The sequence below is a fragment of the Necator americanus genome, chromosome I (genome assembly GCF_031761385.1).
Source record: "Necator americanus strain Aroian chromosome I, whole genome shotgun sequence".
NCBI classification, from domain to species: domain Eukaryota; kingdom Metazoa; phylum Nematoda; class Chromadorea; order Rhabditida; family Ancylostomatidae; genus Necator; species Necator americanus.
In genome coordinates this window covers 27,831,139-27,859,097 of record NC_087371.1, presented here as the reverse complement: position 1 = coordinate 27,859,097, position 27,959 = coordinate 27,831,139, and the positions used below count along the sequence as shown (strand labels likewise).

At 42.1% G+C, this 27,959-nt stretch overlaps 7 protein-coding genes across 8 annotated transcripts; 3 read left to right on the top strand and 4 right to left on the bottom strand.

The window, feature by feature from the left end:
- Positions 1–72: 72 nt before the first annotated feature.
- Positions 73–2,209, bottom strand: RB195_007074 (uncharacterized protein; the record flags this gene model as incomplete). The annotated part of the gene is made up of 4 exons (XM_013437202.2): positions 73–162; positions 218–304; positions 1,161–1,199; positions 2,000–2,209. 4 exons carry the CDS (start codon positions 2,207–2,209, stop codon positions 73–75), a joined length of 426 nt encoding a protein of 141 aa, XP_013292656.2.
- A 1,088-nt stretch (positions 2,210–3,297) lies between these two features.
- RB195_007073 (uncharacterized protein) lies at positions 3,298–3,854 on the top strand (the record flags this gene model as incomplete). Its single annotated transcript, XM_013437201.2, has 3 exons — positions 3,298–3,435; positions 3,507–3,598; positions 3,683–3,854. 3 exons carry the CDS (start codon positions 3,298–3,300, stop codon positions 3,852–3,854), a joined length of 402 nt encoding a protein of 133 aa, XP_013292655.2.
- Positions 3,855–5,550: 1,696 nt separating this feature from the next.
- Positions 5,551–7,455, bottom strand: RB195_007072 (uncharacterized protein; the record flags this gene model as incomplete). Its single annotated transcript, XM_064180502.1, has 5 exons — positions 5,551–5,655; positions 5,712–5,780; positions 5,835–5,987; positions 6,794–6,862; positions 7,288–7,455. 5 exons carry the CDS (start codon positions 7,453–7,455, stop codon positions 5,551–5,553), a joined length of 564 nt encoding a protein of 187 aa, XP_064037367.1.
- Positions 7,456–9,360: 1,905 nt separating this feature from the next.
- RB195_007071 (uncharacterized protein) lies at positions 9,361–9,603 on the bottom strand (the record flags this gene model as incomplete). Its single annotated transcript, XM_064180501.1, has 1 exon — positions 9,361–9,603. One exon carries the CDS (start codon positions 9,601–9,603, stop codon positions 9,361–9,363), a length of 243 nt encoding a protein of 80 aa, XP_064037366.1.
- Positions 9,604–14,565: 4,962 nt separating this feature from the next.
- RB195_007070 (uncharacterized protein) lies at positions 14,566–15,385 on the bottom strand (the record flags this gene model as incomplete). The annotated part of the gene is made up of 3 exons (XM_064180499.1): positions 14,566–14,612; positions 14,680–14,785; positions 15,314–15,385. 3 exons carry the CDS (start codon positions 15,383–15,385, stop codon positions 14,566–14,568), a joined length of 225 nt encoding a protein of 74 aa, XP_064037365.1.
- RB195_007069 (uncharacterized protein) lies at positions 15,020–15,409 on the top strand (the record flags this gene model as incomplete). Its single annotated transcript, XM_064180498.1, has 1 exon — positions 15,020–15,409. One exon carries the CDS (start codon positions 15,020–15,022, stop codon positions 15,407–15,409), a length of 390 nt encoding a protein of 129 aa, XP_064037364.1.
- A 2,123-nt stretch (positions 15,410–17,532) lies between these two features.
- On the top strand, positions 17,533–27,837 carry RB195_007068 (uncharacterized protein; the record flags this gene model as incomplete). Of its 2 annotated transcripts, XM_064180496.1 has the most annotated exons (9): positions 17,533–17,603; positions 17,664–17,739; positions 17,810–17,901; positions 17,973–18,114; positions 18,193–18,278; positions 18,352–18,450; positions 24,815–24,984; positions 25,563–25,831; positions 26,173–27,837. In XM_064180496.1, 9 exons carry the CDS (start codon positions 17,533–17,535, stop codon positions 27,835–27,837), a joined length of 2,670 nt encoding a protein of 889 aa, XP_064037363.1. The 2 variants fall into 2 exon arrangements, with proteins under 2 accessions (XP_064037363.1, XP_064037362.1); XM_064180497.1 differs by lacking the exons at positions 17,664–17,739; positions 17,810–17,901; positions 17,973–18,114; positions 18,193–18,278 and adding an exon at positions 25,139–25,419 and having other exon boundaries at positions 25,487–26,059; positions 26,158–27,837.
- Positions 27,838–27,959: the final 122 nt, after the last annotated feature.

Genomic DNA, 27,959 nt, shown 5'->3' with positions numbered 1-27,959 from the left:
CATTCATTAAAGAAATATCTAACCGAATATATCTACACAATACTCGCTTCTCACATGTGATTAAAGCAGGTGTTATTTGTCCTTTTTTAAATCCTTTGCGTAGTTTTGAAGATATCCTTCAAATTGTTTCGCCAACTCTGATAACGATGGGACCTTTCCTATCTGCAAAGACTCCAGAGTAGATGAAAAACTGGAGTCAGATTCGATGTTAGCTCACTTCATAGTTTTGTGCAAGAAATGCACCGCCGTACACACCAACGCACATGGTCACCAGGTGCGAGAAAAGTCCCATCGTCAGGAATTTCTGAAAACGAAGACTACGAATAGAAAAGTAAAGGAACTTTACAAATAATTAACTTTCTATGTACAAAAATATAGAAAGACTATGTTATAAATACATCTGTTTATCGCGTTGCAATAACAAGGTTGCCAATAAAACATTGTGTAAAATCCACAATAAAACCACGAGCCTGAGTTTCATACGGATAAAAACAATTGAAAATTGAATAATTGAAAGTTTTGACTGAAAATGAAATGACTTCTTGCAATAGAACTAACACGACACGAACACGAACAAAAAAAAACTAAGCCGTTTCACCAACAAAACCCTAAACTTTCTAAGAAAATCCTTCAAACTCTATTTCCATAGGTCGCCGTCGGGGTTTGAATTACCTGATTCGTTTTTTGAACTACCAAACGGCGACCTGAGGAAGCGCATGAGCTCGGCACGATGGGACCCTCTCTCGAGTCCGCCTCTAAGCTTCATAGGAGTGAAAACTGCAAGGGCATTTTTTTTTATCATTTTTGTATCGTAGTCCATTTGTTGCACACTTGTGAAAAAATATTTTGAAACAGTACGGAGAACATTACTGAAACTTTTCATTTTGAATTTATCCCACATTCCTATGACAATTTTAACAGCATAATTTTCTGCACCAAAACCAGAGAAGTTTAAAGAAAACTAACGTCTGAGTCTTGTAAACCTCTAGCAAAAAGCGTAACTAAAGGAAAGATACTTTTCCTAACGAACGTGCGACCTGAGACAGTATTATATACTGTAGAATTAATACTAAAACAAGCGCAAGCTTTCTGCGCGTATGCTTAAGTTTGATTTAAGTACATATTAAATCTAAACAGATAAACAGACGGTAAATACATACCCCTCTTTTTTGCAACTGGGTGAAGCGACAGCGGGAAACCTTACGAGTTTCGTGTTCAAAATATGAACCTCACTGGGCAAAATCCTGAAAAGATTCTTAGAAAAACTGTTGGAAGATACGTACACTAAATAAGGGCAGCCAAATGTTCTACGATACAAAAAGAACATAAGCGTGAACAACATTTCAAGTGACCTTGGAATCAGAGTTTGATCGAAATATTCTAGACAAAATAGTGGTTCGATGACATTATCAGCCAGTATATTGTTAACTGCCTCCCCACACAAACAAATCCGTGCGAAACTTTCCCATATTTTTCATTATTCAACCTCTAATGGACCTTGTTTTCATTCAACTAGGACAATTTATGACCTACGATGATAAATACTAGTAAACACCAAAATGTATGGGGGAAATGTCGCTGTGGGGGCCACTCAGCGGCGCCCTTACTTCCCGAAGCTCTAGCTTACTTTTTTCTCCTAGTAACTTAAGTTTACATGCCCCCCTCCCCCCTCCCAACGACACTTTCCCCAAATGAATCTATCTGCATGAGGGATGAAAAGAGCTATAAGAAGGACATAACCGCAAACATATACAGAGATGTTTACAGACGAACAAATGTATAGTCGGTGACGCATGCGATCAACATGATAAGCGCGGTGCAGCCCTGGGTGAAGCAAAATAAAGGAGAGATTCTATAGACCATAAAGTAGTGCGTTGCATCAGTTGCGTTGCGCCCACCCGGTTGAACTAGTAGGTATCGACCATGCGGCTTTGAGAAGCTATTCGGGAAATCACGGAAAGAACAGATTGCAAGCTATGTCTTACTAATACAGTCCAACCACAAAACGACATGAAGCTGGATGCAGCTGCGTAGGCGGCTGCGCTCGAAGCATCGCCGAGAGGCTACCGATTGAGATCGAGGTGAGTCCATAGTGAACTGCAGCGATGAGTGGTGCTAGTGCTACCAAGGGTCCTCCACCCGCCTCGATCTTAATCGCTACGGTCCACCGCACTGCTTCGAGCGCACCCGTAACTGCAACGAACTTCATGTCATTTCGAGCAACTATACCATTGAACTACAGCGAATTATACGTCAGTGATTTATTACGGCAAACACATGTAGTCGATCAAAAACTTTGATGTTTGACAGAGAAATCAGAAGGGAATAAGGAGGAACGAACGCTGAGGAGGAAACGAAGTTAGTAGGTGTATCCATGTGTGCGCATGCAGCAGCGATCGCCTCTACGCTGATCCAGTTGCACTGTTCTACCGTTAGGCTTTTCCACTCCCGCTCCTTCCACCGAAGGTGCGCAAAAGCAACTATAGTAGAATCAGCTGACAAGGCTAGCAGTAGTGTGCGGCTATGTGAATAGCTATGTGGATTTCCCGACATTCCGAGGAATTCGGTGGCGATCGACAAGGCTCTCTGATGTTTCTGGCGGATCCTGGGAATAACCATCAAGTTTATCATCAAGCCGGTCACCATTAAATTCCCTAGAAACGCCAGAGAACGGCGTCCCTTCGGCAACACACACCGGTGCCATAATAATGTGAAACCATGTGCTATCTGAGTTGCGATCGTTCCAAGTCGACATCAAATCACTGTAGTGTTGGCAACCACTACAGTGCTCCAGTCTGACTGTGAAACGGCACAAAAAAATCTTAAATATTTGTCTCGAGTTTCTACGCGTTTAAGAGCCAGAGAATGCTTGAAAGAGAGAAAAATCCACATAGACCAAGAAACCCTGTTGATCACCTAGCGAAACGAGGAAGCTCTTTATCAGTAGAAGGATAACTCCAGTAAGAGAAAAGAACTGCACTAGAAAGCGATGATTTTTTTTGAGCAAACGTCGATAGGTTTACTGTATAGCGAAATTGTGCTGGGTGTGCACTGCGTATGCTACTTCTAAAGATTCGTCTGTGTAGCATATTCCATAGTTTTTGCATTCTGAGGGCTTTTATAGGAGTTATCATTACATTTAGAAGTTATGTTCATTAGCAGTAGTTGAGGTGGTTATTTTACCGGTACTTTTCCCTAAAATATTTCTTCTGTTCTGTTCTCCGTATGGTCCTCACTTTTGCGTCTTGCTGTGATTCATTAACAGTTTAATTTGAGTAAGTAAGTTTTTAGGCGTTGATGATGAACAAGGACGAAGTGACCAAACCATTGAATAAGGAAGAATGCGATCTTGAGGGCAATGCCTCTAACAGCCATTGCACTACTGCAGCGTCTGGATTAACTTTGGAGGATATGTTTTCTGATCGTTATTCTATGGTGAGGATGGGTTCCCGAACGAGTTCTGTATGTAGGAGATTGCTGAACCATAGCGTAGTGCTGTATTTCAGGCCAATGAGTCATTTGCTAGGATTTGTGAAGGATTTGACCCGGTGATTTGTATGTATCCTTTCCATTCGCGACAAAAAAGAAACTACGAGAGGTAAGTTATATATAACTAAGCAGAAGTGTCTTTTTGATTCCTAACTTGGTTATTTTCTTCGGATACAAATGTTAACCTTCCCAGAGGTTACCAGTATCGCGGAGGTTCAAACCATGGAAGGGGAGGCTGGAGAGGTGGAAGAGGTCGCGGAGGGGATCACTGGCGCAACAACGATCGACGTGGGCAGCGAAGGTCATGGGACGACCGCTCTAACTATGATTCAAGTAGAGGTGATCGGAAGATCCGACGGGAATGATTACTGTGATCTACCTTTGTCTCTTTAAATCGTTCTAGCACTTGTCTAATTTTTCAAGCACCACAGCATTTCCTTCGTTTTCTTAACGTTAGTCGAGTTGGATCGCACTCTTTAAGGTCATATTTAAGCTTGAATAGTGATCAACGAGCACCTACGTGAGATCACCTACCTCAAACTCGCTGTCTATACACATGATCTTTAAGTCGATACTAGACGTAAAGTTACACCAGCGTTGATCAACAATAGCGTATTTACAAAAAAGCAGAAAGGACCGAAGGATTTTACTTACCAGTTAAGGCGGAAAGGCTCTACTTCACCTTTTTGCCTTAACTGGTAAGTAAAATACAACCAGTATTTGTAATGCATGTTCTAGAACGAGTTTTCCGACTGGCGTAAAAGGGGTCGAGTAAGTTGCTCTTATAGATTTGATGCTCACCCGTCCCATCATAATTTTAGTGGGCTTTCGTATCAGCATCTTTTTTCGCTTGGATTTTTACTCGAAATCTTAAGAAATCCTTGACCATCATCACTGTTTTCCAGTATCAGTACCAACAGTTTCCAGGAACCGTCACTGCTTTGACCTTAACATCGTGGCTATTTCCAAGTTCATCTGCTCTATGTATTAAGTGTTGGAGAAGTATTCTCATATGATTCTCACGCGACTTCATGCCAGCAATTCATTGTAATTTATTCGACATGATTGTAAAGAAGTGAATAGCAGTAAATATCTTTCCCTTGTTCTGAACTCTTTTTATTGGCTACGTTTCAATTCACCACTCATTGCTGTTCCTAAAACGATTGGACCTATCTCACTGGATAGAGCACGTTCTGATGAACATCTTATTTACTATAGCACTGCTCAGAAGTGTCACTATATTCTAGAGTTGTTACCGTTTTCGTAATGAAGGAGAATCCCTATAACCAGGGTTCTAGTGGACTTTATAAAAACTGGACAACTCTAGAGAAGAACCTACAAAACAACTAAGTTTTTAATGTAAAACATACTTTCAATGATATGTGAACATCTCAATAGGCTCGATACGCTAAAGTTTCACCTCGCTCAGATAAAAACAGACTTTACAACCATTAAAATTAATACACTTGGCAGTAGAATCAAATCAATCCCCTAAGCACACCCCAAGCTGTATAATCAGCAAAACTCGGTCTATTTTGCTTCACGACATGTAAATTTACAGTGCTTTCCTTTCAACACTAACAGACGAACAAACATACATATATCTCTCGTTACTAACCTTTTCTTCTACACACTACTGTTGTGCCTCAGGTGCAAATCTAAAATACTCCAAAACAATCCAACGGAGACGCTAATATGGTTCATTTCTAACGGCTCACTACATTCCAATGACGTTGATGCTCTTTTCAACAGTAGTAAGGTCAAAACGACGTGAAGCACGGTGCAGTTGCGTTAGCGGCTGCGCTCGAAGCGGCGCGGTGGGGAAAGCGGTTGGAATCGAGGTGGGACCATTACGAACTGCGAACTGCAATGAATAATGGTGCTGGTAAGGTCCTCCCTCGATCCTCATCGCTACGCTCCACCACTTCGAGCGCAGCCGCTTACGCAACTGCATCGTACTTCATGTCGTTTTGACTCTACCACACCTTAACAACATTGCTACTTACAGATATAATCGTACAAGAAATAAATGCATGGAATCGCACAGAGTAAGGCAAGAGTCTACTCTTCAGGCAAATTGCCCTCCTTTCTGATTTTTTCCTCTTCCTCAGGTGTTAAGTCATTAGCGATGTTGAAAATCAGCCGGATCTCTTCTGCAGTCTTGCCCTATAGTAGTACTGTAACGTTCACGATTACTTAACTGGAGATAACAACTTTGTTACCCTCATCATGCTAGCGACCACTTCGCAACTGTCTTCGAGCAATCCAGGGATGTCCAGGTAGTTGGCAGCCTAGGAAACAAAATAAATGATTGTAATTATCAGCACTAAATCCTCCCCACTCACCATAATTATTTCGAACAACACTGCATGATCTACTTTGAAGTATTCGCTACGCCACTTTTTGATCTCTGAGGGGTCTTGCAGTTCTTCGTCGTTCTTCTTCATTGATGCGGTCTTCTCAGAAACAGGCTTATGTTTTTCACACCAATACACCACCTGTAGAAAAAGAAATTCAGTTTGAAGTATTCTACTGACTGAGGCAATATATGCTTGTAGTAGTAATACAAATGTAATATATACTGTGTGTGCCGGTGTAGCGGAGTCAGTAAGGAGTTCCGCTGTGGCTGCATAACCCACCCACGCCCACAGTCTCAACCAAGCCCTTCATCACTTTCTTCATCATCATTCATTCATCGTCTGGGAGGATAAAAACCTTGACACATCGGTAAGCTCCCATAAGTCATCTTGAGGTTGCATGCGCATTCATAAACCTCATACAACGTCTGAGTTCTTGTCGAACGCGTAGGTGCATTCCCATAGGTATTCATCAAAGCCGCACACTTAATCCTGTATATACTGTTTGGATACTGGTGCGCGTTGCAGCCCTTGTCTGAGTTCATAGTAAGGGACTTGTGATGAATCAAATGTCAATGTAAAATGGACTAAAGTGCGTATCCAGCAATCATTCACTCTCCACTTCTTCCATAGACAGTTGTTGCGTGCAGTGTTTAGATCCCAATAATCCATTGCCCTCTTGCGCAGTTAGCAGGCAGCATTTATCCTAGTTAACCCTTTACCAGCCTTCTATACTGTGCTTGCATGAACTCACTAAACCGATGTTGTACTGAGGCGATAGAAGTGGACATAACCATTAGTTTTGAAAGGTAACTGATTCCTAAGATGATTTCGAGCATAACAGTTCTTGGCAGACACACCGACAGGCAGCTCGCAGCGTTGTGTGACTATTAATTCAAAGAATCTCGAACTCGAACCAACTCATTAAAATACACTGTTGCACAAACCTTCTTTAAAATTGCAGATGTTACGTTCGGAACAGGAATCGGAGCGTCATCATCTTGAAGATTCAAATCCTTAAAGAAATATTATTCGGAAAAGAAAAGCGCAGCAAAAGTAAATAAAACACAGAGGTCTCAAAGTCTACTATAATTTTTGGTCAATACGTATTCGTGAAATGTTGGTAATCTTTTTGTATTCTTAATCTAATTTTCGAGCAGATCTGTCACATATGGATATTTTGGACTATAAATTTCGCAAAAGAGTCGTGTTTTGAGAAACACGGAAAGAAGTTCGCTCACTTCTGAGTAGCACAGTTCCTAGAATTCTGCTGTTGTTATCACTTTTCACTCCACCTTCCTACAAATTCCAGAGAATTTCAAACTTATTCTGCTTTTTTAGTGAAGACGATAGGAATTCCAACCAATCCTAATGAACTTCTTAGAAACTTCTTAGGTCGCGCCTCTGTTAAGAACACGTGGTAGGATGCTCTTCTGCTTACCTCGAGCATCGTAGTGATTAGCTTGGACATGCTGATCACCGAAGCGGAAACCTCGCACACTTCCATATCTTTCGTCACCACTTTGTAAATCTTCTCAGGAACTGATTTCTCAGCATCATTTCTCCGAGCAGATGACTTTTCTGCAGCAGCGATGTCGAGAGGATCCATCTACAAACAAGCGGAACGACTACGAAAACTGGATCAATACGCAAAACAATAAGTTGCACAGCAATGATATGAACCACGTGGAATGGTCTGACATGCAAGAGCTACACACATCAGTTTAACAAAGAAAAGTCAATTGTTAGAACTAATCGACGGTAAACTATTGGTAGTCAGGAAATCGTAGCCAGCAAAACCACCTGAAGCCTGGTGCAATTGCGTAAGTAGTTGCGCTAGAAGTGTCACCCATCTCTGCAGTCCGATTAGAGTTAGCGAGGGTCCCACCACGAGCGCATCCGCTCACGTAATTCCTGTGGGCTACGGAGGCCAGGCAGTATAATTGATTCAAGGTCGAGGTATAAAAGTAACGGTGTTAGTTTATTTCCACAACGATCACAACGAGCAGCAGATACAACGTGCGCTTATCATCTGTCTAGAAGGAATCCCCTTTTCTATTTGCACTTTTCCAGTCAAGGGCGTGTTGTACCCAACTGGTTGAACGAATTTGGGGTCGGGTATATGATAATGAACCAACTTAAGAGTCCGTTTCTCCAACTTTTTAGTTCCCATAACGCAACAACATCTGCAGCAAACGTAAAGTGTTAAAGTGGTAGTAAAGCTGTATACGTAACAGTGTGTAATGCTGCTGAACGAGAACCATTATTCGGGATACACAGGGCACCTAGAAAAAAGGGGATTTCTGGAAGTCTGGAAGAAGTTTTGTCTAGTGAATTCTCAGGAAGATCGCAAATAGTACCAATTTTTCTTATTCGAAATGAGCTTAGGTGTCAATCCATTCGTCTTGCATCACTGGAGAAAATCACAGATTAACGAGTGGCTACCACTTTTGGACGTAGCAATAACGCTTACGAGAGAGGATGTGTTCGGCGGTACTTCACGTAGTAGTTCAAACGTTCTCGTGTTTGGAAGCCTCGGCATACTTCCGTCTATGTTCTCTAATAATGTGTCTACGAGCCTGCTTCATGAGCAGACTTGAAGAGTCGATATAGTCGAATCAAAACGACATGAATCACGAGTGTAATTGCGGTGCATTTGCGTACGCGCTCGAAACAGCGCGGTAGAGGCAGCAGTTGGAACCAGGGTCAAGCGTGTAGTTGGAGAAAATACCTCCTAAAAACGAACCCCCCCACCCCCTCACAGACCCTCCCAAAACCGACCCCCTCATCTCGTTCCTACTAGTATAGCTGCCTCCATAGCAATCAAAAATTGGATATAATAAAAAGAGTTTGAAAAAAAAAACGCCTAATAGATGAATTAAAATAATACGATGTAATAAATAAATAATAAAATGTTTTCTAAAAGAGTAATGCTACAAGTAAAATAAAATATATATTGTAATACAGCGATATTAATAGAATAAGTAATAACTAAAAATGATATGGTCATGTTAATTATATGTTCAAGATGCCGCGTAACGTGTGCTAAGTGGAAGAAGATCAAGAATAATAATCGAGGTAGAAGAACATTCATCCTCCCGATGCACTGATCTAGACACTTTTAGAATATTGTGTTTGATTTTATGTAGAATTTCTGTAATAATGTGTGTTCGGGGTAGTTTGAATGGAGATGTGGAACAGTGCAGTGAGAAGAAGAGGAAGATGTTTATTGGATTTAACGTATCTAATAAATCTAACAAATGCTTCTAATCTTCGATTTTGAGCAGTAAGGACATCGAACGGAGAGACTGCTCGATTAGCTCCACATGTTGCTGAAGTTCTGAAGTTCACGGTCACGATTTCTTTGCCCTCTTCGTCTCACAGCACAAGTCTGAACAGAAATAATGTTAATAGCAAAAAACATTGAATTTCAAAAAGCTTATAAATAGACTGGAAAAAGTGTTCGCAATGAAAAAACCCTTACCAGTAGCGCGAGGAGCATAATCAAAACAAATCATAACGATCCGAGTACTGCGATAAGCAGTGTATAGGATTGATCCGAGAATGAGAGTGCATCTTCCGTCGTTGTCGTCGTAGGTGAAGAAGTGATCCATGCATCTCTCAACTTTTTCTTCTTTGCCAGCCACTCGGCTGAAGGCCTTGGTTCGGAGTTAATCTCATTAAAACGTATAACACGTATCTCATTAAAACGTATAACGCTCTCCTCAGGAGAAAGGGCGGAAATATCGTGATACATCTGTAAATACTGCAATTAGTGTATAAATAGATCCAATAAATGATTATCATTAGGCGAGAAGATTAAAAGACTTGTCAAGATAATAAAGAAAGACTAACTACAAGGCAGTTTGATTGTCGAAGGTGCTACCGGTAGGCCGTGACCCATACCACATTGGCTACTCACCAAAAATATTCTCCAGGTATATTTGCTCGGATTAGTACGAGGTAGATGCTACTGCAAGAATTAGAAGTGAGTCAGTACATATGTAGACATATAATTTGAAAATATGAGTGAGCTCTCAATGTGTATTCGGCAACACAATTGTACTGTTTGACGTTGATAAAGAGATGATCAGAAGTTCGATCCCCGCGGGTCCCATTACTTTTACTTTTGCAAAAACAAAAATATACAGCTGGAAATGAAGGAGAGCACATTTTAAAACAATTTTCACACTATTTCCTATTATTTACAAACAATTTTACTCATCGGCAGTGGAAATGAACAGATGAGAGTTCGATCCATGCCGGAACTTCTCCATTTTTGCAAAATGGAAAAACAACTGATACCAACGCAGATCATATTCTAAAAGCATTTTCTCATTATTTTCTACATTCTACACACAATTCCACTCATTGACAGTAGTTACAGACGATGAATAGTTCGATCCCCGCCGGAATCTAGATTTTTGCAAAATCACTGAGAAGAACATTTCACCGGCAGTTTTTTGAGATCGTGTTTAGAGCACAGTTTGCTACATACGAGTGTTATTTAGAGGTTATTTTAGCGATTACAACCTGGCCTTAAAAGTAACTAAGGATCATCTAAGCCCAATGCTTATACTATTGTAGCATGTATGTATGTAATGACGTGGTATCGCTAGGTCTGCGGCTGTTACAGCTAGCATTTTCCGTTAATCTCCAGCTGTCCCTGTTCTTCGAAGACCTCCAAATCCACGCCTTTTGGGAACTTCTACAATGATCTGACGCGCTTTGACAACTGCTTTTTAAGATGCACAGATTACACAGATCCATCGAAGTTGCTGAGTATTCTAGCTGTTCTTGCATCTTCTGCAAACAGTCGCGTCTAGACACATTGTTGGCTACTTGTACGCTCTTCCTACCCACAACGGTTGGTATGGATTTGGTGCGACTCAACAAAGCTCAATTTGTTCCCATTATTTACGTGGTGGAGCAAACAAGCGCCAACGAATAGCAACAACTGCAGGATTTCCGCCTCAAAAGACGCGATAGATCCTTACAGAGTTGTCGCCAAGCGTTCTCCTCTTTGTTTGGTGATGGCGGTTTGTAATTATGATCGTGCAGGAGAAGACACTCGTTAAATTGGCTCTCTAACTTTTTCGAAAGAAGTACGGCTTTGGAGATGCAGTGGAAAGTGAACTGTCGTTCACTTTCCACTGCATCTCCAGCGGCTCTATTGGAATCCTTACCTTCCTTTGACGTCTCCATGAAAAAGGATTTTCCTACGATTAAAACTTTGAAGCTGCTGTAATCAAATGCAAGAAGAAGGACGGAAAACTGCTTTAAGAAATGAAAAGAGAAAACACGGAGGAGAAATGAATGGAAAAATATAAATGAAAATGAAAAACGCATTCTAAGGTCACATGTTTCTGCCGCATTTTATGTTACAAATACTATCGTTAGGAGACATCCCAAAATTTTTTTAGCAAGAATCAGATACCTTCAGAAACCGGGGAATGAATACGTGGAAAAACAGAAGATATTTCTCTTGACTAAACTAGTAAATCTGCTTGCAGTGAATGTTCTACAAATGTTGTTTCGAACAGTTTGAATTGAAAGATTATTGAAAGATTGAAAGATTGGCGGTATGTAATATCCGTTCTTATTCCATCGATGAATAATCGTTTGTCATTCTCAAAATGTCAAGACTTCAACTTTATAGCGTTTATTTTCTTCTATTGAATTCTGATATTTTCTGATATTTTCTTCTATTGAAGTTTTATTTGACTTTTGTCTTATTCCTGAGAATTTTATTGAAAAAATATCCATATAAAAGGTTACAGATGTTCGATACAACAGCGGTGTTCCTTTTTTCTTCTAAATTGTTCCTTAAGCTCCTTTCTAAATGAAACCACTAAAGTAAAAATATGTAGTCTGGAACAGTAACATCCCATCCTCTTAATCTTGGCGTACATGTCCATTCAGCTCATGTCCAGTATCTGTAGTGACTTGTGATGAAGGATCTTGTGGATGAAGTTGCTAACAATTTTTGCCGGTGCAGATCTACCTAACACTACATTAGTTTAATTCCGTGTTCGACACATTTCTTTCCTCTTAACCTAAAAGTTTCGGTGAAACCATAGGATGAAGGGTTATTAGCATTTTTCTGGCTATCGTATATTATCACGCTGCGCGCAGATACAAGTTGATTTGGATAGTCTCTGCAGACTTCTTCCGTGACGAATCGCGTTAATCCCAGCCTCCTTAGAAGGATTTCAGGAGTTTGGACGGCCTAAAATGCGGAACATTCCGAGGCGATACGAATTTCTTCTCGTGGCAAACAGGCGATCGTAATCATCTCACTTCTGTGTTAAATGACAGCTGTAACATTAGGTAGAGGAGCAGAATGTTGTAGCTGGAACTGTTTAAGATGGCACTTTGTGACCGGAAGGATTAAAATGAGAATCAAGTTAATTTTTGTTATTTACCTAGCTGCTGCTGGGTTGAGAAGGAAATCCGTTTATGGCCAGTGCTATTATTTGCTTAAGCAGAAGTCACAATTAATGTTGATGATAATGGAGTAGATCTCTTCCGAAGACCTTGCATATGTCTTGGCAGTGGATGACATCTTCCTGGGCCAATCGGCATACTTTTATAGTTAACCTTCAAGATCAGTATTCTCGCCTTGGGGCACGACATCCCTTGCTTGGCCTTGGTTATAGATAGTGAATAATAAAAGGAATATTTATATTTTCAGGGAATGAACATCGCTTCGCTGTTATTCTTCTGCAGTTGTACGTTCCTTGCAGCAGTAAGAGCTGCATTACCGGCGAGGATATACCATTACTACCAAGTAGATCGGTTATTAAGGAGATAAACAGTTACTTCAGAAGTTTGAGTTTCACCTCCTCTTCACATCGCAATTGTTAACAAGTAGGTGACATACAGTAAGATAGATAATCCTTGGGAAAAGACGCGGGTGCGCCTCCTTTCGGTCTTTTTTTATAAGGTGGCTTAAAGGCAGCATACCACGAATCTTGGGTGGTACGGATTTCAAGTGGAGTATCCGTATACGGGGTCGTAGATTATGGAGACTGGGGTGGTTCCGCTCATCTCTCCTTCAATCACTGCAAGCAGCCGGCCTCTGAATGCTGTTTTGTACAATGCCTTCAATTGCAGCGCTCCACCCTTGCACGCGTAGCGTCCCTTACTGCCTATCGGGGCAGTCCGAATTAATTTCCGAAGAATTGCAGGGCGAGGGCGGTGCAAGGGGTGGAGCGTTGCAACAGATGGCGTCGTACAAAACAGCATTCTGGAGGCGGCTGTTTGCAGTGATGCAGGGAGAGATGAGCGGAACTACCCCCGTCTCCATAATCCACGACCCCGTACACGGATACTCCAATCCGCACCAGCTCAGATTCCGGGTATGCTGCCTTAAAATTTGGTTCTTAGGATAGTTGACAACGTTGATCATGAATCCATAGACGACAACCAACAACTTCGTCAGCTTTTTCTTTCATGCTCGCTACCAATTTACCAATTAGGGCATTCGAAATGCACAAACTCTTGACTGTGGGGTTATTTGGCAGTTCTTACTGCAGATATGAACACATTGTAGACAAAACCCTCAAGCAATTGCCGATACTATTGAATTCGACTTTCTTTCTCTATAGAGACAGTGAAAACATTGCAGCTGAGGGTTTTACACAAGCTAATCACAATTTCTACATATGCAAGAAATTTACAAACTTTTCGGACTTTCTAAGATAATTTATGAGCATCATTTATCTAAATATTTTAAATAAATATTTTGCGAACGTGCATTCATCAATGCATTTCTGTATGTGGTAGAAAAGTAGTGTCATCAGCTTAAGAATCTTTCGAAGTCGGTTGCTAGTTTCATCAAGAAAATTCGAAAGGATTTAGAACAAAGTAGTTTTGAAAAATTGCGCATTATCTTATTTCTAATTTATATCGTATGTATCTTAAAGCATGAGGAGGAATAAAAGAATACAGAAACACATTATCTTAGAAGTTCATTCTCCATTTTAGTTTGGTTGAAACATACCAAACTGGTGCTGGTAGCAAGCAGCTTCCAACAGCTCGCTGTTTTTGCGGAGCCATAATGATCTACTGAAGACTTGTTAGCACAGTATTTCTATCTTTGACCTCGGAACATTGTTCTCATTATCATGCGCGATAGGCAAAGACAACTAAATTTCTTTTACTTTTTTTTATTGGAAAGTGGTGAAGTGATTAACAAAGTGAAATGTTTCAAATGAAAGAGAAACTTTCGCATAGAATATTCATCGTAGTGCGCCTTTTGAACATTATGTTCATCTTTGTGCTGCTATGTTAACGTCCCCATTATAACACTCTCTCAGGTCTTTTGTTGAAGGTACTCGAAAGCGTCGGCGATGCTGCTCGACGAGATAAACGACAAGGTTCGTTTTTCGTACTCATTCCTCAATAAACACCTTAAGAAGAACCTCATTAAAAAGTATCACACAAGGGAGAAGATTATTATGAAAAAGTTTAAAATACTTCCTGTATTCTATACAACGCGGTACGTTCTGTAACTTACAACTATGTTATGTTTCCAAACGAATAGTGCAAAGAAATATATGAAAAGCTCATTAAAATACAATGAAGATAATCACCAAGATCTTTCCTAAATTGGTTTTTGCAAAATCAAACGGTTCCGTAGTTGCAGATGAGAGAAAGCCAAGAGCAGAGACAGTACGGCTCCGTTTTGCTCTGTTACACCCAATACGTTGTCCTCCTAGATATCTTCAGCCTTGGGGCCGCGTATGCGAGTCTGTTTGCTACCTGCAAGTGGTGGCCTCGCTTTAACGAAACACAATCAGTCGTTCGAGTATACGCATTGGGAACATACGAGCTATATGAGACGCACTGTTATATGGCGAAAGATTACCATTCTTTGCAAGGAGGTGTTGTCGTCCAGCACATCGCCAAAGCCCACAACCTGAAAGGTCAGTTGCCTGAAGGGAGCACGAAATCTCCGCCAAAAACCATTCGTTTCGTCTGAACTGCCAGACAATGTCGAGCGAACTCCAACAAACTGCCCTGTCAAGGGGTTTACGATATCTCTGTGTGTTGTTGATACACTGCAGGAAACACACACGAGAGATCGGCCCGTCACCAGCATCGAAAATTACACTATCTACTGCGGTGATGCTGATGAAACGAAAATATGTGGGTGCGCGATAGCTCTGATGAACGACTATAACATCCTGGTGCAGGAATTTGGCTCAACGTCGTCAAGGTGTATCTTTCTACGATTGCGGGATCGCAGAGGAGGTAAGCTCTGGATCGTAAGTGCCCATGCACCTGAGGACAACAGTAACGACGCTTTTTATGATAAACTCAATGCGTTTATGTCTAAAATACCATGCCAGCAGGTGGTCATTGTCGGAGTCTACGCAAATGCAAAGATGAGACTCGAACAGCAATCCGAGGTGCTAAGAAAATTGTGTTATGCAGCGGAGCGCACGTCGAACAACGGTGACCGTCTGGTCGAATTGTGCGAACAGACGGGCCTCATTATCGCTTCCACGTTTAAGAAGAATCATCGACGCCATCAGCTAATGTGGCAACCCTTTTAACGCCTCAAGAGCAGCGTAAGCGGAAGATAAGAACTCTCAAACTTTACTTCGACTACGTTCTGACGAGGAACATTCCTTAATCAGAGATCTGAAAATCTAGAACGGTTGGGACGTCGCTTTCGAGTATGACCACCGTCGAGTACTTCTCAGCTTCAAGATACGGCTCCATAAGAGAAACCGAGGAGTTCTTCTTCAACCGAAAATTGACATGGCCGGTCTGAAAGACAAAGAATGTAGAACGAAATTACGCCAACGTGTGTCTATTCATTCATAATATATTCATAATATTACGTGACACACAAGACAGAGCAATCTCGTATTTATTTATATAGGATGATTTTGTAATGGTTTGCTTGCTCTGTAGTAAAACGTTCATATTATTCGAAAGAGTTTACTCTGCACTTCACGAAAAAAAGTAGCATTTTCGACATCTACTTTTCTTTGGGATTTCTGGCGACAAGTTGCCACAGCCGCTCAAGATATTTGCGGCGTGTACGGAGATGTACGGTATGAAGCACAGCAATAGTTTGCGAAATTCAAAAAAAGGCGATTTTGACCTCAACGATGCGCCTCGCACTGGAAAACCTGAATTCGACGAGAGCTTTTTTGTATTCCATGGAATGAAAACGGTAATTTTCGTCGATGCCGTTTCGTAAGAAATCGAAGAGAAAAGTAGGTGTCGAAGGTGTTTATTTTTGCTGTTGGATCCCTTCTCCAAGGTTGAAAAATAAGAAAAATTAGACTATTCAAAAGAACAATTATTACAGTTGGTGAAGCAGAGTGAGCTTTTTCAAATAGTACAATACTAACACTTTACCAAAGAGCAAGCAAATCATTATGAAGAGAATACAACACAGAACTCTACGAACTTATTTCCAAACCTAATGCAATCACAAGATGGGTGATAACACAAAGTTGGATACATTGGATAGGCAAATTGAGAAGAGAAAAGAGAAAAAATGTGGTCAGTTGTAGTCCGTTGACTATAAGTCATTTTTCGACATTCTTGATACACTTCTTCTGGTATAGTGCCAGTCTTTGAGCGTGAGATGTGCTCTCACTTCCGGTAGGAGACATGTTTTGCACGGAAGAACACCAAAAATACAGATAAATATAATGAACGTGCTCAATTTTCTATGTGGGCTCTCTTTTAGAAGTAGGGGAAAGCATATTAGGGAAGTGGATGTTACTGCACCCGTTGTTTTAACACTCGAATGTATACAACTAATTTACAGATATTTATATTATCGGGTTTGATAAACTGTACACGAGATTGTTAAATAAATTAATTGGCTAACGTTTCGGCTATATCGCCTTCTTCAGAGCCTGAAAAGGGCGATATTCAATCTACAATTCAAGCGACCAACCTCTCCACCACTAAACTGATAAACTCCATGCCTACATTCAATCATAAATTTAGCGACTACACTGAATGCTCACCTTAGATCGGAAACGCTCAGCATGGACCGGTGACTGATCGATCACGAGGGCGAATGGTTCGAATGTCACATTCGGATCGGGCGAACCATTCGAGATATGGCGCTAGTTCCCTCGTTATCGACAGACATTCACCCTTGCGGTTCATTTTAGGATTTTTAGCTTGGATCCAAAATGCCTCCAGCGATTTTCGAGCCAACGTTTTAGATTCGTGCGCTAATATTTGGACCCTAATTTCAAAATCGGCTCCGTCGTGTTTTCGTGTTCTATGTGTTTACAGACATTGTTACACATCTTCTTTGCCTCTCCTTTTGAACTCTCCGATGTTACAGTATATAAGTATATATGGTACAGTTAGAAAATGAAAAAAGACGCAGTCGTCTTGGTTTTATATTCGCTTTCATAAGACTGAAGTCGTGCGTGCATGCTGTTTCGATGTTCCTCCTTCGCTTAAATGAACTCATGAGATCTTCTCGAGATTTCATGGTATAATCAAGTCCACTGCCCATCGTAAATTCAAGTCAAATTGTTCAATACGACAATTCAAAAACAACCTTAACTGGGAAAATCGAGGAAGACTCTGCCAATATCAGTTGTTTCCATAACTACCATTTTGTGGATTTCAACAACTGAATCTGGGCCGTGAATATTGCTTATTCCAATCTTATTTTCAAGATCAGAACACGATGTGCCCGGAGAATCAGGTATTGACCGATTCTGTAAGGAAGCTATTCCTAGAAGAAATCAACCAGATCAGGTACGTTCCGTCGCTGTCGTTCTTATCTTGCTAGCTATAATTGAGCAATGAATCCAATAGATCACAAGTTGCCCAAGGCCGTTTTTTTACAACTTCAAACAGAAAAGCTCGAAAGGCATCGAAAATGATAAAACTTGTGAGTATAAGAATGAGATTTCTGAACATTGTGTTAAGCAGACATCATTCCTCGTTTCCTCATATTTTAGACATATAATTGTGAGGCAGAAACCAGTGCTATCAACTGGGCTGAAGAGTGCGAAGACAGGGACTCGGGGACACCTGATTATGCTGAAACCAGGTACATCTATAGGGGAACTAATACTGCGTATGACAATGTCGCAAAAATGGTGGACAACTTGAGTCACGTAGGAAAACTCCAGATTTCTTTCATATTCTTGTTAAGGCTATTAACGGTTGGAAGAATGAACCAAACATTGGAAGACTGCCTCCGGAGGGCACGAAGCCACAGTATATTTACCGAACAACTCTTGGAATACCAAATTTTGCGAAGGTGAATCAGCAGCATTTTTATACAGAACAGAATGAAATAGGATACTTCAAAAATGAAAACTTCATGCTGTAAATTAAGATGGTTTGGGATACTGAGAGGGAAGTTGGTTGCTCGATAGCAAATTGCTATTCGTTTATGAACGTGGTTTGCCATTTTACTCCAAGGTTCGTTAAACTTCAGACAAAGATTAGATTTATTTATTTAATTAATTGATATAATTAAAAGAGTATCTTCCAGAGGAGGTGTTGTTGGTTCTCCAATGTACAAGGTAGGGCCTACCTGCAACCGCTGCGTTGATATCGGATTGCCGTTCTGTTCTGATGGACTCTGCAGCGCGTGAGCGGACTAGAAGAAACGGTGTTGAGATTCCTCTCACTCATCTACAGTACACAGTATAAATGAACTATTTGCAATCAGACTAGTATATAGCAGTATTAAGATGTTCCACAACTCATCTAAATAAATAACCACGTTCCTGAGAAGAAAAGCAAACAGAGAACACAGATTTCAGCTGAATGTGAACTTTTCCAATCTTTCAACTTCAACAATCCAACTTTCATTGCACATCGCTCATTTTTCTTCCCTTATAAGAAATGTGAAGTCGCTCGTTTTGAAGTTTTCACTGCGGGCATTTACTCGTATTCCCACAACGGAACAGTAAGGTGATCTAGTGCATAGCACTACTAGCTAATATATTGCTAAAATGTTCTCTGTTGTACCACAACAGAGAACACCCTGTGCAACTTTACCTAATTTTCGATTTGTTTTTGGTGTGGTGCGGGTGTGACGCAGTCGGTAAGAGGTTCACTGAGACTGCACAACCAATTTACCTCTTTGTACCTGTGCCTCTTTTACACTGTTTTTGAAATGAGTTCGCCTTTCGATGAAAGGAAAAATCCTTTGTAGGCTCGCTGGTTCAAGGATTATAAACTGCAGATTCCAATGTTTCCAGGATATCTCTTAGCTGTCACCTTCTCATCCTTTTTTCCGTTCTTTATTTCAAGCTCAAATTATAAATTCTACAGCATGATAAAATAGACTGAACTAGAATAATTCTTCACGAAACAAACAAGCAAAGTGTACAGCATTTTGGTGTTCAATCAATTGGAGGAAATATGTTTGCACCATGTTCGCATGCACTGCATTTCTTCAAAAAGAGTAAATTTCTTCCTTACGACGGATGACAGCACAAAAAAAAACGACTCCAACCCACTTGTGTCAATATGAAGGAATTGTTGTTTGGAATTGTTGATGATTGAATAAAATATGTGTTTTCACCTAAAATTTGGGGTGTTGCGAAAGCAGATTTTGTGAGAGTACAAGTGTTAGTGTCTTAGTGTGCTTATGTCTCCTTCATCTTATCGTACCTTTCTAACTTCGATTTGAGAATATTAGAATATCCCACCGCAAGAGTTAACGTTCAGTTGCTAAACGTTTCACATAGGACAAAACTCATTTTCTCATATGTGAAAGGCTTGTACCTCTCGAGTCAGCTCTCTCTTTCATAATTTTTGCCCTATGTGAGGTTGCGGTACTCGCGAGGAGAAAACTCGGTTGTTCACCGGTTGTGCACATGAGCGTCGACATCACATACATATCTCTGAGGCACCATGGGCATACATATGGAGACATGTAAACGCACGCATAGCCTTGGAACAGGCACAGCAACACTTTCTATGCCCAGATTTCTTCCACATATTTCATTCTCAACGTCCATTCTTACTTCGAGGTTTACAAAATCACCTCTTGCCTGCGAAAACAAATTTCTGTGTGCTATGGACGTTCCTGACATGCACACAATATGCTCGGAAACAAGCAAATTATTTTAAGAGGCTTTTGAGAGGGTAAGATGGTTTGCTGATGTTCAAACTTTCCTCTCTGATCACTGATTCACCGCTATCTGCTCTAATTCCTCTGTGTGACGGTAGCAGTCAACGCTCACCGTCGGTAAATTTTTTTTGGCTGCCTCACAATTCGGCTTTTTTCGTTTTCCATTCTTGAATTTTCCTTGAGTAGGCGTTCTATAAACATCAAATTCACGTACGTTTAGAGTTTAAATTTTAAGAACTTTTTTTTTGTTTCCCTAAAATAGAAATACTACTTAACATCATTTCAAAAAGTGAAGTCGTTCTGAAAATTGCGTTAAACGTTGTTCTTTGTTTACGGTCTTTATGCATACTATGTGAGCAGGATGCCGTATTTCCGGTCGATATTGCATGACAGACAACTGAGATCCGCCAATCGCAGAAATCAATTGCATTCCCGATTTAACTTAATTGTGCTTCACTTTTGTAGTGCCGTTTTTTTTTTTTTGATTTTTGTACAACTGGGGAGAATTAAAGATTTGATTGAAGATTTATTAAAGAATTATTCGTAATGACACTATCGCACTGTATCGGTCATCATATCACTCGAATCAGTTGGTTTCGTTGCAATAGTATTAGAGGAAGTCAGTGCTGTTGAAGCACTATCTAAAAGTGGTTAAATATCCAGAGAAATCAGGTATAGATCTACTCCTAGGCATTGTTGTATTAGGTATTAGGATAACTTCCCAGAGTTTTGTATTAAATTTTATTTTATAATGATTTGCTTGGTGTTTGGTAAAGTTATCTTTGCTCTACAAAACTGGTGTAATCATTTTCGAATAATTTATTTACTTTTTTTTATTACTTTTTACTTTAGAAAAAGAATATCCAGAAGTAAAAAATCAGCACTTCCGACATCTACTTTTTTCGCACTTTCTGGCGAAACGGCATCAACTAATAGGTTGATAAGTGGAAACGGGTCGTAAATAATAACGAAGAATATTTTAATGGGTATTCATCTCTAAGGCTATAAAATAATCAGAAATTTAAATATTTAATACAGGTGTAACTTTTTTGTAGAGTAACGGGAAGACTTTCAAAACATCCAAACACTTTACGAAAGAGTCATCATAAAATAAATTATAATATAGAACTTTACGAGCTTATTTCTAAGCCTAATATAATCACAATATGAAAGATGTTTATGTTGTTGTTGTTTTGTTCAAAAATGTTTTCGTTTCAAAAATAGCGAGGAGAACCGATGTTAGCATCAGAAGCAGGTTCTGTTCTCTGACAAAAATTTTGCGAAAAGTGACCCCGCTTTGGATTTTTATTGACCACTCAAGGCGAGGGAAGCGACCACTACAAGACTTCTGAAAGTCCAGCATTAGCCGGAAGTTCAGACAGATAAATCAAATAAGTGCTGGAAACCGTTCCCCTCGCAAAATCGCTGACGCGTTGCGAATTGCACGCATACTGTCATTCATAATAAGTCTCTTTTAATGGTGAGACGAAAACACAAACAGTATAAGAAAAAGAATACATGAAGTTGTGAGGAAAATAAAGAACACAATATCCTTCCAGGATATAGCTTTCTACTTTAATCATGATCATGATCATGATTAAAGTGGTATACATATACATATACAATAACGAGCTTAGTCCGTGTGTGTGTACGTGTGTATGTGTGTGACGAAATTCGAAAAAGGGGTGCGACGGGTCCACCGAGGTCCGATTGGTACGCCGGCGTCAGATATCACTAAAATAGGGTGCGACGTATCCACCGGCGTTGCATTGGTGCGCCGGCGCCAGACAGCTATTATATGCCCTGCGAAGGGTCCACCGGCGTCGGATTGGTGCGCCGGCGCCAGATACCTATAGAGGGGGTGCGACGGGTCTCGCGACATCGAAATGGTGCGCAATAACATCGTGTGCATGGCGAAAAGATAGATGGTTGCAGCCGTTCCATAGCCGTGGCTTTGCTCAGAAATTGGAAACATGCATGCAAACGTCTGCTTAAATACTAGCGAACAGTTTACATGATCTGACGTAGAACGTCATCTTTATCAGTTGGTTAAAGTCTTTCACGTCATTTTGTGCTTAAACATCATTCATCGACAACTTGATAACTTGGAAGGAAACAGGAGGAAAACTCATATACGCCGGTGGACCCGTCGCACCCCATATCATAGCTACCTGGCGCCGGCACACCTATCCGACGCCGGTGGACCAGTCGCACCCCCTCCTGTTGATAACTGGCGGCGGCGCACCTATCCGACGCTGGTGGACCCGTCGCACCCCCCTTTTCGAATTTCGCGACTGACACACACACGCACACGTGACAGAATAAGCCCGTTATTATATGTCATGATATATTCCGCTGGGTCGCAAAGACGGGACATTCCTCTTAAGTCGGAAGACCTGGTGCGAATACCGGCCAGGTGTTGTATGCGCCGGTTGAACTTCAGAAAACATCTCTCAAGGGCTCTCTGGGTAGTAAGTCGCTTCGTAGACGTGGCAGCGGTGTCTGCCCCACGTCTCCGCTGTGTAACAGAGCGCTAGAAGACTTGTTGAGTCCAACAAACGAGCACGGAGATATTGGTCCGTCAGTTTGTCCATGCTGTTCTCATCCTCCTATTCAGTTCTTCCTTCAAGTCGTTCTCCATGTTCATAGAACGTTTGAGGTATACGTATGAGGAAGTTTCCACGATTTGGAAGCCTTCAAGTTGCACTCCTTCGTCCTCGCAGTAGGCCTTTTTCGTGAGCTGTGTCTTCTTTCTGCTTATTTTCACTTTATCACTTTATTTTTTCAACACGTATTCCCCTTTCTCGCCAAGAAACAGATTTCATTATTCATTGCAATGCACACAGAGACACAGTATCGTTTTGTCGTACCCCATTTCAGCGGGTATGGTGAGGGGGCGGTAGAAAAGCTGTATGTATTAGTGATGTATCGATCGTAACAGTTAGTTGATCTCCTCAAATACGACGCTTCCACACCTTGATCAACCAGCGCTGACAGTATTGCATTCGTTTCTACGCTGTCGAAGGGTTTCTCATAGTCGACGAAATTTAGAGCAAGGAGCAGGCGGTATTAATGGCAAGCCCCTATGACTCTTGACTTGGTCTTGATGTGGTCCAAGTAGCTGAATCCCTGCAGGAATCCAGCTTGTTCTTGAGACTAGGGTTCATCCAGTGTCCTAGATATGCGCATGAGGATGATCTTAGTAAATACTTTGTATAAAACGGTCAGCAAGCATATCAGGGGTAGTTCTGAAGGCGCTCTGGGTCAGCTTTCTTATGAGAACTGTTCGCGAAGTCTTCCACTGGTGTGGGATCCTTTCTTTCTAAAGGTAGGGCGTCATTTGCGCCGCTGTATTTCGCTTATTTGTAAGTTTTTGCATTAGTTTTATACTTTATTGCGTTTTCTTACTTTGTTTCCCTTTATTTTTCCCTGCTTTGCTTTTGCTTTTTGCTTTCCTTTTTTCTCTCTTTCTTTCCTTCTTGCTTTGCTTTGCTTACCGTCTAACTTCTTTATCGCTTAGTTATAGTAGTTCACGGTAGTTTATTGTAGTTAAGCGTAGTTTACAATCGTAGTAGTAGTTAATCATACACTTACAGTAATATTACCTATTCAATATCCATTCGTATTTGGCGATAACCCACTGAGCTATATTACCAAGGGTGATCATGAAGATACTCCGCCGTATGCTATAAGAGCACATCTTCTTTGGCCGTCATATGTCTTACTGTTCGACCACTTCGTTGTCCGTTCTTGCTAGGAAGCTATGCATGAAGCTCTAGTTTATTCCTTTTGACTTTTGTTTTGCATATTCTGCGATTCGCAGTCTAAAATGTAAGACGTAATGTTGAGCTTTATCCAAAGCTTCTTATCCATTTCTACCGCATACAAAATCTCAGGCATTATTATAACATTATTTCGCGACACTGCTATCTTATTTGGTAGTAAAATAGCCCACGGAAGATTAAAGAGATTTTGGAGACAGTAGAAATGCATGATCAAGTGAATGATCCTGACGTTCGAGTTGTGAACGTCATGAAGAGCTTATCGTCGTCGTCACATCGCAATCTGTTCCATCTGTTCTTGTCTCTTCTACCTATACTCATTTTCCTCTCTCGCACACACTCAACATTACATCATCGTCTTTAGCGCAATTTACCACCTCTATCGCTTTAGACAGCGCGTAGTGCGTGGCCCAAGCAGCATGTAAGTCACCCGTAAAATTTACGCATAAGCAAGCGGCCATACAAATACCGGCGAGTCCTCCATCAGGTATAAAGTCCACCGTGTTAACATCTATGACGTCAGATGTCAAGCGGAGGATAACGTCGCTCGCGCAAGAAGAAGCACGTCGCAACCTCATTCCAACTTCTAACGAACTGGAATTGAGAGAGATTATCGCGACAATAGAGCGACAGCGGAAACAAGCACACGAAATGTCAAACGTCACAGGAAAGATACACCCTTAAAGGCGAATCCTTATGTGCATGCTCAATTACGTGTAGTGTATGAGTATATAGCGCGAACCAACTCCATCAGGTCACAGATTCCATCCTTGGTAGAGAGCCCTTCGGAGGTCGAAACGACTCCGGAAGTGGAACGAAAACAGGTTGGACGAATAGCCCACCACCCATCACCAGCTGAAAACCATTTGCGATGCCGCCATTCTAGCGTTTCAAAAAGTAGGTACCTTAATCGTCTGCAAGCCCGCACATCAAATCTTCTCATGGCTTATATCCATGAATTGCAACTCTTTATCACTGCAATTACAGTTAGTGCGATTTGCTTCAAGAACTACTGCTGCCTCGTTTTTCAAGTCCTGTAGGCAATCAAGATTATACGCGCGCCACGTAAGAAGTCTTCCACGTTACAGAGGACGTCTTCGAGAAGCGCTGATGAGTTCAGCAGCGATTTCGGCACACACTACTCGATTAATACTCACTCTGGAAGCGTTCCAGTTGATGCACGTGCTCTACCACCAGCACCGTTATACTACTTCGTTGGACGAAGACTATCAACTTTTGCTTGTTCCACCTCAAATAGGTAAATTACCCACAACACCCACGGATCTCCCTCACTAGAGGGATCACAGAAGGTTAGTCGCGAGGCTACGTGGCGCGTCCCCGGGTGGCGGATAGCGGGCTAATCGCGGACCAAAAGCGACCTTGCGCTTGCCCAGAGACGCAGGTGGATTCAGGGGATGGACTCCCTGTTTCTGCTGAGCCAGGACTGACTCATGACATCCTTGTATCCCGCACGTCGGTCCGGCCAAAAGCCTGCAATCAAGTGACTGGGAGGTGCAAGGGAGGCGGTTTGGAGTCGAATCCAACAAATAAGCTCCACATGTCCACACCGGGAGAACGAAAGTTCTCCCAGGAACTCAAGGGACTAGAGGCTTGCAACCTGCCCATGGGTTTTGAAATTTTTAAGCAAAACACAATAATAGTAAAGAGTCTCCTAATTCCGGAGGAAAGCCTGGTACGGTAGCGCCAGGTAGGACGGGGTTGCAGGAGTCATGTAGACTACCAAAACGGAAAAGGACTAGGATCGCGATCTGACCGAGACGAGACGACGTCACCCTCTCAACGCCGTATATGAAACTGGAGAAGAACTGTTCTTAGGAACATGCGACAGTAGAGGTGTTGGTGGAGTTGGCGTCCTCGTCAACACGAGTATGGCAAAGAACATCGACTCTTTTGAACAACTTACGACCCGAATCGGATGTCTGCGGATGAGAAGATGTGGCCCAATACCAGCTATCTTCGTCGCTTACGCTCCAACATCAAGCTACGAAGAAAAAGAAGTCGAAGTTTTCTATATGGACCTGGAGAAGTTCTACCAAGAAGATCATGCCTTCTACAAGGTCATAATTGGCGATTTCAACGCTAAGGTTGGCCCAAGAAGAACGCCGGAGGAACTTCACATCGGGACCCACGGCCTACAATGGAATGACCAGGGAGAGAGGCTCTCAGAGTTCATCATGACGACTAAGACCATCCATGGGAACTCGCAATTCCAGAAGCCCTTCTCTCTACGCTGGACGTGGGAGTCACCAGGTGGAGGGTACCGTAATGAAATAGACCACATCATCGTCAATAAAAGGTTCTGCCTGACGGACGTCAGTGTTGTACCAAAGTTCTATACGGGATCGGACCATCGCCTCCTCCGAGGAAGATTTTCCTTCACAAGGGGAGCAGAGAAAGCCGCCAGGTTCAGAGAGAGAAATCCCAGGACTACCATCAACTGGGATCTCTTCGCTACGCTAGCCGGCTTTTGGAAGATTCCGCAATGGACAACATCGACGAGGAATATGACCGGCTTGTCGAACACCTTCACGACTGCGCGAAGAAGGCTGAGAGTTTTAAAACCACCAAGAGGCGCCTGTCTCTTCAAACTCTTGAGCTGATACGCCAGCGTGGAGCAGCACGAGCCGCAGGGAACCAAGAACTCACGTCCGAGTTCGCAAGGCTTTGCCGAGAGGCGATAAGGGAAGACCTTAAAGAGAGAAGAGCAGAAGTGCTGGCTGAAGCTGCAGAGGCGGGGAGAAGTATCCGCTATGCCCGTCGAGAATTCGCCAGTCGCAAGACGAGGATGACTGCTCTCCGGAACCCAAAGGGAACAACCATTGCATCGAGAAGGGGGATGGAGAAAATCATCTACGACTCCTACTCTGATCTCTTCGACAGCCATGTCCACTTGCCTCCTCACCATCTGAGGGAAGATGGACAAGTCATTCCAGAGGTTCTCCCGTCCAAAATACGACATGCTATCATGTCGGTAAGAAATCGTACGGCACCCGGTCCCGACAGAATAAGACCAGAACACCTGAAGAGCCTTCCGCCAGTACTCATCAACACCCTGACGAGGCTCTTTACACGTTATCTGTCGGAATGCAAGGTTCCTAAACGGTGGAAGACCAGCAAGACCGTGTTGTTGTATAAAAAGGGAGATCCACATGACATCGGCAACTATCGCCCAATCTGCCTACTGTCCGTCATCTACAAGCTCTTAACAAGAGTAATCCTTAATAGGATTGAAAAAGTCTTGGATGAAGGACAGCCATGCGAGCAAGCAGGGTTTCGAAAAGGATTCAGCACGATTGACCACATTCACACTGTTTCGAAACTCATCGAGGTATCACGAGAGTACAAGATGCCGCTCTGTCTCACCTTCATCGACTTAAAGAAGGCCTTCGACTCAGTTGAGACGGAAGCGGTCGTGGAAGCCTTGGACAACCAAGGCGTCCCTACTCAGTACATAAAGGTACTTCATAAAGGAGAGTTGTACAGTAACTTCACGACCGGAATTTCGCCATTCTACAAGAACATCATCATTAAAATGAAGAAGAGGGTCCGACAGGGTGATACAATTCCACCCAAAATACTCAAAGCCACCCTCGAGAACGCAATGCGAAAGTTGGAATGGAACGACATGGGAGTGAAGGTTGATGGTCGGCAGCTACACCATTTGCGCTTTGCTGATGACATCTTACTGGTAACACCTAGCATCAGCCACGCGGAACGAATGCTGACCGAATTCGACGAAACATGTGGATGCATCGGTCTTCAGCTGAATCTACAAAAGACGATGTTCATGCGGAACGGATGGGTCTCGGATGCCCCATTCACTGCTCAACGGAACGAACATATCCGAATGCACCAGCTACGTTTATCTGGGTCGGGAACTGAACATGATGAACGACCTGACCCCCGAGCTGGGCAGAAGGAGACGAGCGGCTTGGGGAGCGTACAAAAGCATCGAGGATGTAGTGAAGAAGACCAGGAACACCCGGCTCCGTGCTCACCTCTTCAACACCACCGTACTTCCTGCTTTGACATATGCTTCGGAAACCTGGGCATTTCACAAGCAGGAAGAAAACTCGGTGAGCGTCATTGAACGCGCAACTGAGAGAGTGATGCTAGGAGACCTCGTTTCACGCAAGTGAGGGACGGGATTCGAAGCTCTCTCCTACGTCAGCGATCGAAGATTAGAGACGCCGCCGCGTTTGCCAAGGAAAG